This window comes from Cajanus cajan, chromosome 1 (assembly GCF_000230855.2).
Source record: "Cajanus cajan strain Asha chromosome 1, NIPB_CcT2T_4, whole genome shotgun sequence".
NCBI classification, from domain to species: domain Eukaryota; kingdom Viridiplantae; phylum Streptophyta; class Magnoliopsida; order Fabales; family Fabaceae; genus Cajanus; species Cajanus cajan.
This window is the reverse complement of record NC_138517.1, coordinates 10,902,328-10,919,134: the sequence shown is the minus strand read 5'-3', so window position 1 is coordinate 10,919,134 and position 16,807 is coordinate 10,902,328. Positions and strand designations below refer to the sequence as shown.

Sequence of the window (16,807 nt, the reverse complement as noted above, 5' to 3'; positions counted from 1 at the left end):
TTTATTTGTGTATTTAGATTTAGATTTTTTTTCTTTTCTGTTTTGATATGTTATCTCAAGTTTATATTGTTGGGGCTTGGGGAATTGGTCTTTCTGGGTTTCACAATTTTTAATGGTTCAGTTAGTTGCATAGGAAAAAAGAAACTTAGAAGAGAAGAAAGATTCAATTGTAAAACGCGAAATTCTTTGTTTTGAAGTCTTCCATGATTCTAATTTGGGTGCTCTGGTCTTTCAGGAAAGATTCAATTTTGTCCAAAGATTTGAATAGATCTTTAAGGTTTATATTTCACTCTTCGTACTTTATAGGTTTAAATATTTTTGCCGGATCTTTATAAACGGCAGAGAAGATTCATGGTTTCAATAAAGGACTTCGTAAAGTACCGAAATTCAAATACAAATTTAAAATTTCACGGATTTATTCAATTTTTATTAGAAAAAAAAAAATATATATATATAGAAAGGTAGTTTTAACGTTTTATCTTGGAAACTCTCAACATCCACATTAATTACTCAAAAACAATTGAATTTGAATTAAAGATACATTGGATCAGCCGTAAACAATGGTTTTTCATTCGCCAATCAACATTTGAAAACTTAAGTAGTACAATGCTAGTGGAATCCAATATGATTTGTCATTTGTGTTCATGTCACGCCAATCATGATTAGGCTTTTTATTTTTTTTTGTTAGAATCATGATTAGCATATTGCATTTTGGGGAGAGTGGTTGGTGAATAGAAGGCATTGCTTAGTAATTTACCAAGAAAGCAAAAAGTAAGCATAAAACAAAAACTCTAATAAGATTCATAGGTTTCTTGATAAACTTAATTAATAATTTTTAGTGAATATTTCACAATGATAACATGTTATTAGAAAACACTATCATTTTTTATTTTTACCCTTCATTTGAGTGACCGATGCATGATGATCGTTAATGGCTAATGCCCCTTCACCATGCCTTGAGTCAAATTTCTTGAAAGAAGTGAATCAAAATCATGTAGAGGAATGGGTTAAAAAAAATTAAATTAGGAGTTCCACATGGCTCCAAGGAATTTGAAAATATGATTAAATATTTAACAGGTGTTAGTATATTGAATTACTTATTACTTAATTTTCTCCCTACGCAATAGTTTTCTGTTGATCAGCCTATTTGACGGTCCAAAACCGAAAGCATAAGATTAATAATAGTTTAATACATTGAAAGTAGAGGATGAGAAGATTTAAAAAATAATAAATTTACAGATAAAATATTGTGGAAATATTATAATATAATATAAATTATTAGTTTATATAAATGTAACATACTATTTAATTATTATTATTCATGTAATTCTGAGGTTAATTAAGGATATAAAAAAACTGAAAAAGAAAAGGTAGGTTGACCAAATAGTTTGTACATCCACAATTAATGAGCCAGACTAACAAAACTTTAGTTTATGCTAAAGTTATTCAACCCATCTCATTCCAAAAATTTGCTGGTCCACGGTAGGCTAACTTGAACGGTTTGAGTTAGGTGATTTAAATCCTCTATCTACTTTATTTATCTTTGGAGCACTTTTTGTTTGTTTCATAGATTCAAACTTTTTGTTTCAATTTTAAAATATAGTTTGGCCACATCTTGTGCTTAGTGTAAGAGTATTTTAATGGAAAATTTTTATGAAGCAATTTATTAATGGTTCCACTCTCTCAATCGCATGCCACCACTATCCCTCTCCTTTTGCCCTCCTCTATTGCTTGGTTTGCCCAAATAATTTTCTGTGTCTGCATCGATCACATGTGAAGAAAAACCCTCAAACAAGTTCTAGTTGCAAACAAAGATGTCCCCTCTTCAAAGAATTTAATAAAAAGCAAATTATCACAAAGTTTTAACTGAAAATATTTGAGATTATTAGACCCAAATTCTCACAAGAGACTCAAGTCTAGATTTTTTGCTTTCAAGTTATCAAAATTTCAACTTGGTCTATCTAAGAGGAAGATAAGAATTATCCTCTTGCAAAAAAAAGAGAAGAAAAAGTAAATCAAAACTAGTTGAAAAAATGGGGAAAAAGAGGGAAGAAAATAATTGTCGTTGATATATTTTTTCTCTCTCAATTTCACCAGTATGGTCATGCCGTTGGGGTTAAGCATTGAGGTGGTGTTGTTCTCTGTGGCACTCTATTGCACCAAGAGAGAGGCTTTGATCTGTAGTGGTTAGGAGAAGAGTGAAAACCAAAGAATGGCTATTTTAGACATTTCAATCTCAATGTTTGATAAAAATAAATAAATTAAATCATATTTTTTATTATTATTTATTTATTAAAATATCATTTCTACAGTAAAATTTAAAAAAAAATGATGTCAAACTGGTGAGGCATTTGAGTCGTTGTTTCACCTTAGAAGGCTACCCTTTAATGAATTGAAAAATTTTGCTTATACAAAAAAATCATTCATTTTCATGTAATAAATTTGAATTGTTCTTGAGATGAATATGCTTTATGGAATTTTAGTCTTTCAAATTTTAATCAAGTAATTTTAGTATTCCAAATATCATAATTATCTAATTTTAGTCTCTATTAAAATTTAATAATTTAAAATATATATATATATATATATATATATATATATATATATATATATATATATATATATATATATCAAGTGATATATTTATTATTAACAAGGAATACACACGAAAAAGTTAAACTGGAAGACACTAAAATCAACATTGCGGACTTACGTGATCGATGTTGTGCACGATAATCATATGTGACATATTTTGGAAGCATTGCATAGGTTATCCATTAATTACCTATCTTACGTAATCATTTTCCCTCTTTCATTTCTTTTGTATTTATTTCATTTTTAAATTTATGTTTCATGATTGTATGTGAATATGAATTTGTTTTTTTATTTTATAAAAATAAAAGTAAGAGCATTCATGAAAAATAACATTGATCTTTCGGCTTTTTTTTTTTTTAATTCAATTATTATGTAGTTTATTTATTCATTTTGAATTTTATGTTTGTTTTTTTTCCTATTCTTTTATTTTTTTTTTCTTTTTTGCTTTGGTGAATGTTTAAAGATATACATTAATGGTCCTTGTAGTTATTTTTATTAAATTGAAGCTTTAAGATATTAAAAAGATTTATCTTTACTATATTAAAATTTGAAGGTCATTGCTTTGTAAATGTATGTTACAACTATTGTATTTTATTGATTTTTTTTTTCTTTTCTATCAAAAGTGATTATTATAGTTTATGAAAATGTATGGATAATATACCAAAAACTCGTGAACAAAGTCTTCCGAGGATAAATTGATCGTAATATGGAAGTGTATATTGACGATATCGTCATTAAATCTACACAACTTGTCCTAACATAAGTCAAAGCACAAAACATGGGCCTTAACCTTGAAAAATGCACTTTCGAATTCATGTGGAAAATTCCTAAGTTACATGCTCACCCACAAGGACATTGATGATAAATGTGAAGACTTTATCAACATGAGAAATTCACAAATAGTAAAGGAAGTACAAAAACTAACTAGTCGACTAGCATTGTTGGTTTGCTTCATCCTCAACATGGCCAAAAGAACTAAACACTTTTTCAATCTCTTAAAGAAACCAACTAAGTTCGTTCGAAATGAGGTTTGGAGAAGGCATTCGAATATTTCAAGACTTTCCTTGTCACACCTCCCATACTATGCAAACTCATAGAAAGAGCACCCCTCCTTTTATAGCTCATGGCCACAGAAGAGACAATTAATACAACCCTAGGAAAACAGAAGAAGCTAGTACACTTTATTTATTATTTAATTCTAAAAAATTAAGAAAGTTGATTAATTTATTTTTTAATATAAATGAGACTTGCTCTCCCAACTACTTATTAAATAAAAAAAAATGTGTTTAATCAAGAATATTTCTTTAAAAATAATTAATAATAAAAGATTTATATTGATTTTAAGAATCACTATAATCAACCTAATAATAAAAATTGGAATAATATGCACAATTCTTAAGTTTGAATTATGAAATTATGAATAAAAAATAATTAATTAAAAAATAAAAACTCAACAAGATTTTTAATTTTGGTCCTGTAAATGAAACTAAAGGAGTGCAATTTGAAAGAAAAATAATTATAATTAAAAGAAAATGTAAACTTTTTAATTAACACATGGATTAATTAAAATTATATTTAAGTAGAGAAAGTGTAGACATTATCGGGCAAGACATGAGTATGTTTTTGAACTCTACAACGTGGCGCGTGCATATGAGACAAAGTGTACCCATAAGGACAGAAATGTCGTGTTAGCGGCAGAGCATTTTTCTGCCAAATCTTAATTGCCCAAAATCATACGCCATCTTACTTCACCAATATCTATATATTTACTCTTATTTTGTGGAAACAGACAAATTATCTGATTCGCCACCCATCGTGCCCACATGATAGATGATATATCTGACACCCTTATCACTCACAACATTGCCAAATTTGTTCCATAATTTTAAAATCACTCACAATCTTCAATTACTGAATTCTTGGAATGTAATTAAGCCCCATTTAATTACTCTCACAATTTTTTTTATATATATAGATAGATAGATATATTTTATTCAACTTTGTTTTTTCTTCAATGTAACACGGGTTCATTCACGTGAGTCTAGAAATCTACAATGAATTTACAATCCCCATTTAGGTCATTGTGGTCCATTGATTGCACATAGGGTAATGGAAAGTGTATTTTTTTTTCTCCTTAAAAACATGTATAACTCGTTCTACGGAATAATTTTTATAAAGGTAAAACAGTATATCAGATCATGTCTTAAAAGCATAAGGACTGGATTAGTTGTGTTAATGATTTTTCACAACTAAACCCTTCTAAATGCACTAAACAACACGGAAAGAAAAATTGAATAATAGTAACCCATAACATGATAACACCATTGATCTATAAATCTAAAGGGAGAAAATCAAGAAGCAATTATTCTCAGCCATACACACAGGGCACATGGAGCAAATGCTATGCTTAAAAGGGCACTAGGCAATTCCTAAGAAAACAACACCTTGCAGACCGTAGATCAAATGGGATTGAACACACAACATTGAATGGTTTAATAAAAATCTAGAGGCAAATGAGTGTGACTTCATGGCTTCCAGAGGATGGTAGTCTCTGCGATCATGGAGGTGACTACATAGGGATCCATATTTGATGCAGGCCTTCTGTCCTCAAAGTAACCCTTGCCATTTTTCTCTGTGTCTCTTCCAACTCTAATTGAGCTTCCACGGTTTGCCACACCCTAAACAAAATAAATAAATAATATTAATTGCTAATCTGAAACATCAGGATCCTTAAAAAACAAAGTTACCAAGATCCTCAGTTATTGAAAATCATTACTTTATATTGCATGATTTTCAATGAATATATTTTTACATTATTAGAACATGTAATTTGTGATTAGATGATAGTATAAAATTATTCGTCACATGCATAATTATATTTGTAGGTTTTTACCCAAGAGAAGGTGTTGATGTCTGCAGTTTCATGTTTTCCAGTGAGACGTCTCTCGTTCCCTTTTCCATATGCTGCAATGTGCTCCTTGTGTTTCAATCCAAGCTTTTCAATGGCTTTCTTGATTATCTCATAACCACCATCATCTCTCATGGATTTGGTGCTGGAATCACCATTGCAAGTCTCAGAATATGAAAACATTTCAAAGAATAATCCAAAGAAGTAAAAATATATAACATAAGTTATGTTACCTGTAGTTAGTGTGAGCCCCAGCTCCATTCCAATCTCCCTAATAATACCAACAATGTAACCAATAAAGTCAAAATATGAAATATGAAAATAATAAGATTAATTATTCTTTAACATGCTTTAAGCTTTCAACTAAGACAAAGTTATCGACAAATTTTAGAAGTGACAAGGACATATCTAACCGGAATAGGCTTGGGATCAAATGAAACAATTGCTCCAGCTATTTCTGTAATCCTCTGTAACATAAAAACATTTCATCAATATTTATATTTTCACTAATTATGTTGATAATACGTAATCCTTCAAAATAGTTAGAAAAATGAATAAAATGTTAAATTACCTCCAAAATATAGCGAGCAGCCCACACCTCATCTCCAGCAGAAATACCAACAGAAGGACCAACTTGGAATTCCCACTATAAAATAAGGACAAATTTCAGAAATATTAATTTTCAAATTCAAGCCAATTAAATAGTAGGAATAAAAAAAGACTGTTTTTGAAGTTAGTATTAGTTAAGGAATTAATAAATACTGTAACTTTTTTAGTAAAATTCACGGAGCAAATGTATTGACAACAACATTATCTAATATTCTTACTGATAAAACATTGTACTTTTAATTTGTTAATCAAACTCACTAGTAATTAAGTGTTTGTTTATACCTGACCAGGCATAACCTCTCCATTGATGCCACTAATGTTAATGCCAGCATAAAGACAAGCTTTGTAATGTGCATCTACGATATCACGGCCATAAGCTTTATCAGCACCAATTCCACAGTAGTAAGGGCCCTGTTCAAACCAACATTGGTTTAGTTTATACAAGGAGCATGGATATTAAGAAGAAGAAAAAAAAGGAAGAAAAATAAATAGTATCTTTACTTGGCTCTTTTCTTTCAAGAGGCCTTGGTTACACTGTAAATTAAGCACATGAGTGCTCATCTTGCACATCAATTTTTTATTTTATTATGAGTAACATTTAATCTACCCCACTTATTCATGCACACCAATTGATGCATTTCTGCATATTTTGAACAAGAACTGTCAATAATTCCTTTTATATATTGTATTATATTTGATTAGCAGAAATGTATTCTCCATGAAAAAGAATTGTTAAAAATATAATTAAAGTGATATTTTATAGTTATTGATGAAAATGCAAAACAATTCCATAATTCAAAATCAAACTCTTATTTGCAAAGAGACATGAAAGAAGCTGGTTCTGTGGAAGATGCATGTGTTGTAACTTGTAATCAAGAGTAGAATTTACGGTTTCAAAACCAAGTTCTCAACAAAAAATTATTGGGATTGCGTTTTACTTTGAATTTGATTTCATTACAGAAGGGTCACTAAAATGTCATCAATATATTTTACTTCCCATCCAGGCAGTTAAAGAAGAGTTAATTAAAAGTAGGAGTAGTAATTTAATTTGTACTCATGTTTAATTGACTATAGGACAAAATATTAAAAACAACATTTAATTTTTTGCTTAGTGGAAATTTATGAAATAAGAAATAATTTGTGACTTTTGTCTTTGTTCAAAGATACTACGAATGAATTAAATGACCCACAATCTTACGTAACCAGCAAAACCACTTTGGGATGCTGAAGCAAATGAGAAAGACGTACAAGACATAAATTACTGCGTTTCAGTTATTGCAATATAGCACAATCAAATTTGGGATACATCATACATAGTACCAAATAAAGAAATGGTAACATGTAACTAGCTTGAAGCATTTGAGAATTGGGACAAATCCAAAACAAGAAAATACAAATGGAACATAAAAAGTAATACCAAAAAAAAAATGGAAGAAAAATCAGTTTAATTGGTAGGTGTGAACTCCCAATGTAAAAAGTTTGTACATTTTACAAAAGTTAATCAAGTTAACTTTACATGGCAATGATGGCATCTTGTGATTGCATGACATTTTGATTTAGTACATTAATTATTTACTTTAAAAAAAAATTACCTGTGGTCCAGGAAACCCTCCAAGTGGCCACCCAAGTGGCCAATTTACATCTTTCTGCAACAAGGTATACTCTTGCTCAATACCATACCTGTTAATATAAGGAAATATTAAAATATAATTTCATGTACACAATACAATATAAAAAGTGGTTTCTAAAAGGAGTCTCTAGAATCTGGAAGCATTCAATGGTTGAAAAAAAAGTAATGAATCAAAAGTGGGATACAAAGAATTACATACCATGGTTCCTCTTTAGCAACTTCAGGGTGACTGAAAATTTTGGCAGCATCATACCTCTTGTTTGTTGGAAGTGGTTCTCCAGCTGGGGTGTAGACATCACAAATCACCTATAGTTTTTAAATAAAAAAAAAAAAAGTTAACACTTGACCCACAAAGACAATTTGATGAACCAAGAAAATAATTGCTTGCTAAACTACAACTATATAAGCCAAATATTTGGCTTCATAATCTTACAAGAATATTATTGCCTCTCCTGAAAGGATCCTTGAAAATAGCTTGTGGGCTGTTATCCAATAAATATGACAAAAATAAAAAGGAAACACCTCTCATCAACATTTTGTGAAAAAAAATAATAAGTAAAGAGAAGTGCATGAAGGGTTTGAATCATACTATAGGATGACTTCACTGTCATCCCCAGGAGCTTGATCTGTGCTAGACCCATCATAGTTCCATTTGGGAAGTTTTGCAGGGTCACTCACTGGTCCAGGAAGAGTCTGCACATAGAAAAATCACCCAAAAAAAACTAATTAAAATAAAATAGAGAAAAATGAAAAGTTTACATAATTAATTATTTTTCATCACTTGTGATTAATAAAAAGAAGAAAAAAAATTACCCTGGCTTTGCTTCTGAGGTCCATACCAGATCCACCAACCCTGTTTATAATCACACAAAAAAAATTAAATAATTTTCCTTTGCTTTTTCAGGAACTGATCATGCTCAAGAAATTATTCCACCATTCATCCATTAAAAAAAAAAAAATCATTGCTTATTGTGTTGTGTGTTTAATGGAACAACATGTCAAAGGAAGAAAAGTTCCAAAAGGATCACTCAAGACAAAATATACCCTGAATCAGAAACAACAGTATATCCATAAAGGGATTGGCTAATGGTAATAATAATAACTATTTTGTCCAATAAAAGATTTCATAAACAGAACCCGAAACAGAGTCCCCTGTTTTTTGCATGAGGCCTATGTGAGAAAGCTCACCATATGTACTCAGCAATGACCTTTTCTGTGGATTCTGAGAGATTGAGGTTGATAAGATCTGAGAGTAAAGACATGATGAAGAAGAACACTGTGAGAGGATGTTGCAGAAGATATCAATAGGTGGAAAAAAGGTCTTGCCAGCTTTTGATAGGGGGAAAGACTATGTTTGGTTTGTGCCTTTTTATAAGTGAAATGATATTATGATTTCCACACTACAGAGACGTGTTTGTATGTGCTTGGTGACCTTTTTCTTCTTCGTCGGTTGAATTTTGAAACCTCGAATACAATAGTGATGCTTTTAGTTTGTTTTTATTATTATTATTATTAGAGAGAGAGAGAGAGAAAAAAAATACTGGAAGTTTATTCTATTATAACTGAATCCCTGAAATTATTCTGACTTTTTTCATCTCAGATTCTGAAGTTTGAGAAGAAAACAATAAATAATTCTCTAAAGTTAAATTGGTAGATATCATGTGTTAGGTTTTGCGCCGCCTAAAAAATGGGTGAACTTTTTAATAAAAATAAAAATTAATTACTTTTTCTTTGTAATTTCATAAATTTAAATTTTAGTTTTTATGATTAAAAATATTCTATCTTACTTCTTTCATATACTAATTTTTGTTTTTTTATCCCATAATTTCATAATTTTATATTTTAGTACTTATAATGTCAAGGATTAAGAAGGAAAAAATAATGTGTAAAAGTTAAAAAATGTTTTTATTTATAAATACTATAATCTACTTTTTATTCTTATTTATAAGATTTAATTTATAATAATTATTTATATTTTTATATAAGAATTAATTTATTTTATCTTGTATATTAATTATTTTTAGAAAACATATATCTGATTAAATTATATTCTCTTAATTTGGTAATATACATTAATTATAAACTATTAATTATAAACTATTTAAAAAGTATACATTCTACTTGACTAAAAGAAAGATAAATATTAATTCAAAGAGAGAAATAATAATATATGATATATACTCTAATTGGTTAGAATATATTATCTTCATTTTTTTATAATAGTCGTTTAAGGTTGTTAAACATATCAAGAAGTATGATAAATTTTTATGTTTTTCATACATTGATTTTGATGTTTTCTACTATACCCTATTTCATTTTTGTTCCATAATAAATGCATGTTAATTGCAAATGAGAAATTTGTATTGGTGTTTTTTCGATTCTTAGGTTTGCTAATATATATTCTTTTCTTTTAGGAAAATTAATATGAATATGTTTGAGTAGCCTCTTTTTTTTTTTTTTTTTTTTTAACGAGACTTAGTCCTTGGGAACCTTTATGCTATTATGAATCATTTAGATATTTAATTTTTGTTCTCTTCTTGATCTTATTTCTTTACAATTTATACATGCAAAACGATTATTTCTCATTTTTCATAATTTTAGATATTTAAAAAAGTGCTGAGAAATGAACCTAAATATTGAAACTTAAAAAAATAGGCTTTAGCTTTAAATCACGGGAATATGTTTAATCCTTTGAGGATAAACTAGATTAACATAGATCTTAAATAAATGGTTTAATTAAATATAAGTTATCACAAAAATAGGAGTCAATTTAATTAAATACACTTTTGTACCTTAAGAAAGAACGGATAATATCTTAAATTAATTTACCTTTAAGAAAAATATATAAATATTTGAGTAAAACATTTAAACATATAATAACCCATTGAATGAACCCTCAATCCTGAAAATTTCTCTTATATGTGAAATCTATTATTACTCTTATTTTTTATTTCTAAATTTTATTTATGATTGATTTTAAATTTCATTTGTTCAATTTAATTAAATATTAATAATTATAAGGTCAAAAACATAGTTCTTATAAATTTAATAATTTATTATTTGACGACAATTATATACTTACGACTTTTTCACATCAGCAATTTATAATCCTATTAAAAATTTTCGAGGAGTTTGTGTTTGGTTTTAACCTTGTGTGGAGTCATATCCTTTCTTAGTTTAAACTTTTTGTAAAAAAAATATTAATTATTTTTCTTAATTTTAATGAATTAAGTCTTATATATAGAAATAGAGATAGTAAAATTTATAAAATTTTACGATTTTTCCCATTTCAAATTGATTGTAATTTTAATATTTATTTTTTTTATATAATTAATGAGAACATTAATATTAATTATTATTATTATTACTTTATCTTTTCATAAAGTATTGGATCACTACGACAAGTAATATATTTATTTTTAGTGAGAATATAAAAATCTTAAACTGCATTTATTTTAAGATGAAGAGAGTAGAACCTTATTTTATCTTATTTTATAATATAGGGAGCAATTTTATCCTAATTTTTTTATGTAATAATTTTTTTTCTTCTTCTCTGTAATATCTGCACCTAATAATCCTCTTCATAATATGATTTTCCCACAAAATTTTCCAAAAATAAAATATTAATTATAAAAAATTGAAATTGTAATGTAGTTAACAAAACATTAATTGTATTAATTATTACTTATTAATAGGTTTAAAATAAATACAAATAACAAAATTATGGTAAAATTTCTCTCACAAAATTTTCATAAAGAATATCCGCATATAGAAAATTGTAACGGAAATTCATGTAATTTTTCTAAAAAAAATAATTACATTAATTATCAATTATGAATTTTTTTTAAAATAATATAAATAAATAAACAAAATTAAAAGAAAACAATTTCTGAATTATTATTTCCTTCTAAACATACAAGAAGTATTATTTCCTCGGAATTTTTTTTTACAAAAGCAAGCATTAATTATACGAAACTAAAATTGTAACGTTATAATGAAATATTAAATATATTAATTATGGAAAGTTTTACAATAAATATAAATAAATAAAAATTACATTAAAGGATTCATGTAGAGCTCATAAAATTTTTTTATAAAAAAACTATCGTACAAAATAAGAATTTGTATTTAATATATAAAGACCAGTAAGATAAAATTTATTTATTATTAATTCAATAACAACTTTCATAGCTAAAAATAATTCTTTCTATACAATGCATATACATACATAAGACCTCCGAATGATTTCTTAAGATGAATTCAAAAATTAAATTAAATTTTCTTCATTTCTTTTTTTCATTATCAAATTTCTTCTTCCTTACTTTCATAATCATACGAAGGGGAATTTTTTTTGTTATCCATTCAATAACAATCTTTATAATCACAAACAACTCTTTTTATGCAAATATGCAATGTACATAAATATATAAAAGTATCTAAAATGGGAGTTACTTCTAAAGTATCTCCCTTTCACTTTTTAATGGGTTTTATTGTATCACATTACACATAAGTAACTCATATTATATTTTTACAATTTATATTCCAATAGGGTTGCTTCTAAGCACCCACACTTTTTGCCAATCTTTACCATCTTCTCTTCCTCTCACTCTCTCTCCTCTCTTCTCTTTGGGTTGTTTGCGGAAGCTTTGGGTGACAGATTTTGGGCCGTTCACAACGGCGCTGAGTGACGGGTAAGTGTGGGGGGTGGCAACTTTTTTTTTCCTCCTTCACTTTGTCTTTCACTTCGTTCATGACGACAGATTGTGGATGTTTGTTCATGTTTTGTATGACTTTGCTTTGTTTTTGGTTCTCTGGTAACTTGTTTTCTTCTTTTTTTTTTTTTATCCCTTGTTTTGTTTTTGGTTCCAACATGGAGAGAAAAGGTTTCTCCAACCAATCACAACACTCCATGTGGAAGACTCATAGCCCAAGCTTTGTTGCTTCAGCAAGGGATGAAGTTAAATTTTTTTTAACTTTTTATGCCACATAAGTCAACTGCAATGAACATTTCTTATTATATAGTGCTTAGATATAAGGGATAGGTTAAGAAACCTCTATTGAAGGTGCTCTGAGACCTCTTATGTTATCTAATGTACACATGATTTCTCACAATCATTAATAAAAAAGAATTTATTATTTTAACTCTAACATAAATTTCTTTATGATTAATGCTTAATAACAAAGAAATGCAGACGGAAGGTAAAAGAAAATTATAAAATGATCAACAACGGCTTACTCATTATTGCACCAAAATAACTGAATATATACAAAGTCTATAACTGAAAAGAAAGCAAAACAGAAGATTGAAAATAACAGAAAACAGTTACACTTGTACAACTCATCACAAAGAAACGACAATTACTAAGATCCCCCCTCAAGTTGGGAATGAATATTGAGCATTCCCAGCTTGGAACAAAAACCTTGAAACACAGCTGGAGAAAGAGCCTTTGTGTAGATGTCTGCAAGTTGAGAAGTGGAAGAAATAGGCAACAATTTGATAACTCCAGCTTGAACTTTATCGCGAACAATATGACAATCAATATCAATATGTTTTGTACGCTCATGAAATACTTGATTAGAAGCAATACGAAGTGCAGATTGATTATCACAATACAATAAAGCAGGGCGAATGAACTGAACACGAAAATCTTCCAAAAGAAAAGTGAGCCATTGAAGCTCACACATTGTGGATGCCAAAGCACGATACTCAACCTCATAAGAACTTCTAGAAACAATAGATTGCTTCTTGGAACGCCAAGATATTAAAGATGAACCAAGATATACAGAAAAACCAGTAATCGAACGCCTAGAATCAATGCACCCAACCCAATCTGAATCATTGAAGGATTTGAGTTGAAGAGTGCTAGTAGCAGACAAAAAAATACCTGACCCAGGTGTACCTTTTAAGTACCGAAGAACTCAAAAGGCAGCTTGATAATGGGCTGAAGTAGGATGCGAAACAAACTGACTCAAGTGTTGAACGACATACATAATATCGGGACGAGTTGTAGTAAGATATATGAGACGTCCAATTAAATGACGATAGATTGAAGGATCATGAAGAGGTTCACCAGAACTAGCATGAAGGCGACTGCAATAATCCATTGGAGTGGAAACAGGTCGTGACGCAAGCATACCATTATCTGACAGAATATCGAGAACATATTTACGCTGACACAAATGAATACCTGCAACAGTACGAGCCACCTCGAGGCCAAGAAAAAATTTCAAGTCACCAAGGTCTTTGATCTTAAAAGCATTATCAAGAAGGGAAGTAATGAGATTAATTTCATGAATATCATCACCAGCAAGCACAATATCATCAACGTAAATGAGAAGTGCAGTAACAATAGATTGTGAGAACTTGAGGAAAAGTGAATGATCAGAAGCAGATTTTCTATAACCATGAGTCATGAGAAAAGAAGAAAGCCTAGCATACCACTGACGACTGGCTTGCTTAAGCCCGTAGATTGAACGTTGCAATCGACAAACCTGTCTTGATTTAGCACCATGCAAACCAGGAGGAAGTTACATATATACTTCCTCATGAAGATCCCCATGCAAGAATGCATTGTTCATGTCGAGTTGTTTGAGATGCCATTTGTGAATGGCAGTAAGTGCAAGGAGAAGGCGAACAGTGGTTAACTTAGCCACAGGAGAAAAAGTGTCAAGAAAATCGAGTCCTTCCATTTGAGTGTAACCCTTAGCAACGAGTCGAGCTTTATAACGTTCAATTGAACCGTCTGCATTATGCTTAATCTTGTAAACCCATCGACAACCAATTGCAGTTTTATTCGGAGGAAGATCAGTTAGAACCCAAGTGTCATTTGCTTCAAGTGCAATAATCACGTCATGCATAACTTTAAGCCAACAATCAGACTTGGAAGCCTCAGCATATGTCTTTGGTTCAGTAGAAGATGAGATAGACAAAATGAATTTGTGAAAAGAAGGAGAAAGACGACTATAAGAAAGAGAACGCTCAAGAGGATAACGAACACCTTTGGAAGAAGACGGGCCAGTTGATGTAAAAACACTACGAAAATCTTTAAGATAAGTGGGAGGCTGTCTAGGAAGATTGGAACGACGAAGGTGGGGAGAAGAAAGACTAGGAATATCAGTGGAAGATGTATCAGTGGAAGAGGTAGTAATGGGTGGAACAGAAGAAATATTAGACCCAGATAAAATAGGATCGACTAGTGCAACAGGGGAAAAAGATGTAGATAAAGGAAGAGAAGGCTCAGAAGACAATTCATGGTGAGTATGATGAACATAAGGAAAGTGATCCTCATAAAAAATAACATTGCGAGACACAACCAGTTGATGAGAATGCAAGTTGAAAACCAAATATCCTTTAGTATGAGGTTTAAAACCAAGAAATACAGATGGATGTGCACGTGGATCCAGTTTTGTGCGATGTGCAGTAATGGTACCAGTGTAACACAAACAACCAAACACACATAAAATGGAAATATCAAAAGGATGATTATAAAGAATTTCAAAAGGTGATTTATTATGTAGAAAAGGTGTAGGGATACAATTTATGAGAAGAACAGCATGCAATAAAGCAAAAAACCAGAAACTTGAAGGTAAATGAGATTGAAAAAGTAATGCACGAGTGACATTTAAAATGTGTTGATGCTTACGTTCAACAATACCGTTTTGTTGAGGAGTCTCAATACAAGTGGTTTGATGTATAATGCCTTTGGACCAAAAATATTGATGCATATTGAATTCAACTCCATTATCAGTACATATGACTTTAACAGTTTTAGAAAATTGTTTTTCAATCTGAGTGATAAAGTTAATTATGTGAACGCGTGTTTCAGATTTTGAAGTCATGAGAAAAATCCAAGTGAATCGTGTGTGATCATCCACAACAGTTAAAAAGTATCTGTGACCATGCATAGAAGTTAAAGTGCATGGACCCCAAATATCCATATGCAATAGTTCAAAAGGTTGTGAAGCGTGTGAATGAATTAATGGTACGGAAGCTTACATTGCTTAGCATGATGACAGGTGTTACAGATAAATGTTTTATCAACAGACAAACAAGAATAATATTGTTTCATGATAAACATTCGTTCATGAGAAAGATGTCCTAGACGAAAATGCCACAAATCAATAGGCAATTTGTTACATTGTGGGTGGACAATAGTAGAATACACAAAATGATTGACAATGGGTTGAAGAGCAAGGGTGTAAAGACCACCATTTACATCAACTGTACTAATCCTCTTCTTGTTGTTCGAATCCTGAATTATACATGAGTTATGAGAAAAGATTAGTTCACATTAAAGAGAAGAAACAAGTTTAGAAAGTGAAATAAGGTTGAAAGTAAAAGAAGGAATATATAACACATCAACAAGAAATAAAGACTCAGAAAATTTGACTACACCAGAATGGGTAGCAGTGACAGTCTGACTAGTAGGAAGTTTAATAACGACAGGATTGATCATGACATAGGAAGAAAATTTTTGTAAAGAAGAAGAGATGTGATCCGTAGCACCCGAATCAATGATCCAAGAAGCCACAGATTGACTTACAGAACAAACAAAAGAGTGTTTACATATACCTGCAGGAGAAGAGGGTGAAATAGAACTAATTTGATTGACATGAGATGAAGAAGATGCTGAACCACCATTGTCTGGTTGTTGTATTAAAGCCAACAAGGCTTGAAACTGCTGTGGAGAGAAGCGAAGATCTGGATTCTCAGGTGGCTGTTGTTGATCATTTTCCGTGACTCGACCATTACCTGTCACGGTACTGTTAATCACAGTATGTTTAGTAGATAATTTGTGTCTTGGTGGGAACCCGTGCTTGCGATAACAAACATCAATCGTGTGTCCCATTTTCCCACAATGTGTACAAAGCTTACCATTACGATTAAAAGTGACTTTATTGTGTTTGTTATCATTGTGAGATGGAAACCCATGGTTACGATAACAAACGCTCTCAGTGTGTCCAAGACTTCCACAATGAGTGCATGAAAAAGAAGTAGTAGCGTTAATCAATGGCTCTTTGATATCTGGAATAATAGGTCTAAGAAGTTGACGCTCTTGTTGAGC

At 30.1% G+C, this 16,807-nt stretch overlaps 1 protein-coding gene across 1 annotated transcript; it reads right to left on the bottom strand.

The window, feature by feature from the left end:
* Nucleotides 1-4,875: 4,875 nt before the first annotated feature.
* Nucleotides 4,876-9,139, bottom strand: LOC109790483 (glutamine synthetase PR-2). The gene is made up of 12 exons (XM_020349640.3): nucleotides 8,931-9,139; nucleotides 8,556-8,595; nucleotides 8,332-8,435; nucleotides 8,176-8,224; nucleotides 7,942-8,048; nucleotides 7,705-7,792; nucleotides 6,395-6,523; nucleotides 6,075-6,149; nucleotides 5,917-5,970; nucleotides 5,737-5,774; nucleotides 5,489-5,648; nucleotides 4,876-5,273 (listed from the first exon to the last, which is right to left on the bottom strand). Exons 1-12 carry the CDS (start codon nucleotides 9,002-9,004, stop codon nucleotides 5,121-5,123), a joined length of 1,071 nt encoding a protein of 356 aa, XP_020205229.1. The 5' UTR covers nucleotides 9,005-9,139; the 3' UTR covers nucleotides 4,876-5,120.
* Between the last annotated feature and the right edge of the window lie 7,668 nt (nucleotides 9,140-16,807).

Bases quoted from the DNA above. Each gene is read 5' to 3' on its own strand.
- LOC109790483 (XM_020349640.3), bottom strand. From the start codon at position 9,004: ATGTCTTTACTCTCAGATCTTATCAACCTCAATCTCTCAGAATCCACA. The intron at 6,524-7,704 runs GTAATTTTTTTT...TGGTTTGAACAG, and splicing joins GAGGGTTTCCTGGACCACAG to GGCCCTTACTACTGTGGAAT. The intron at 5,649-5,736 runs GTAACATAACTT...TGGTGATTCCAG, and splicing joins GGGGCTCACACTAACTACAG to CACCAAATCCATGAGAGATG.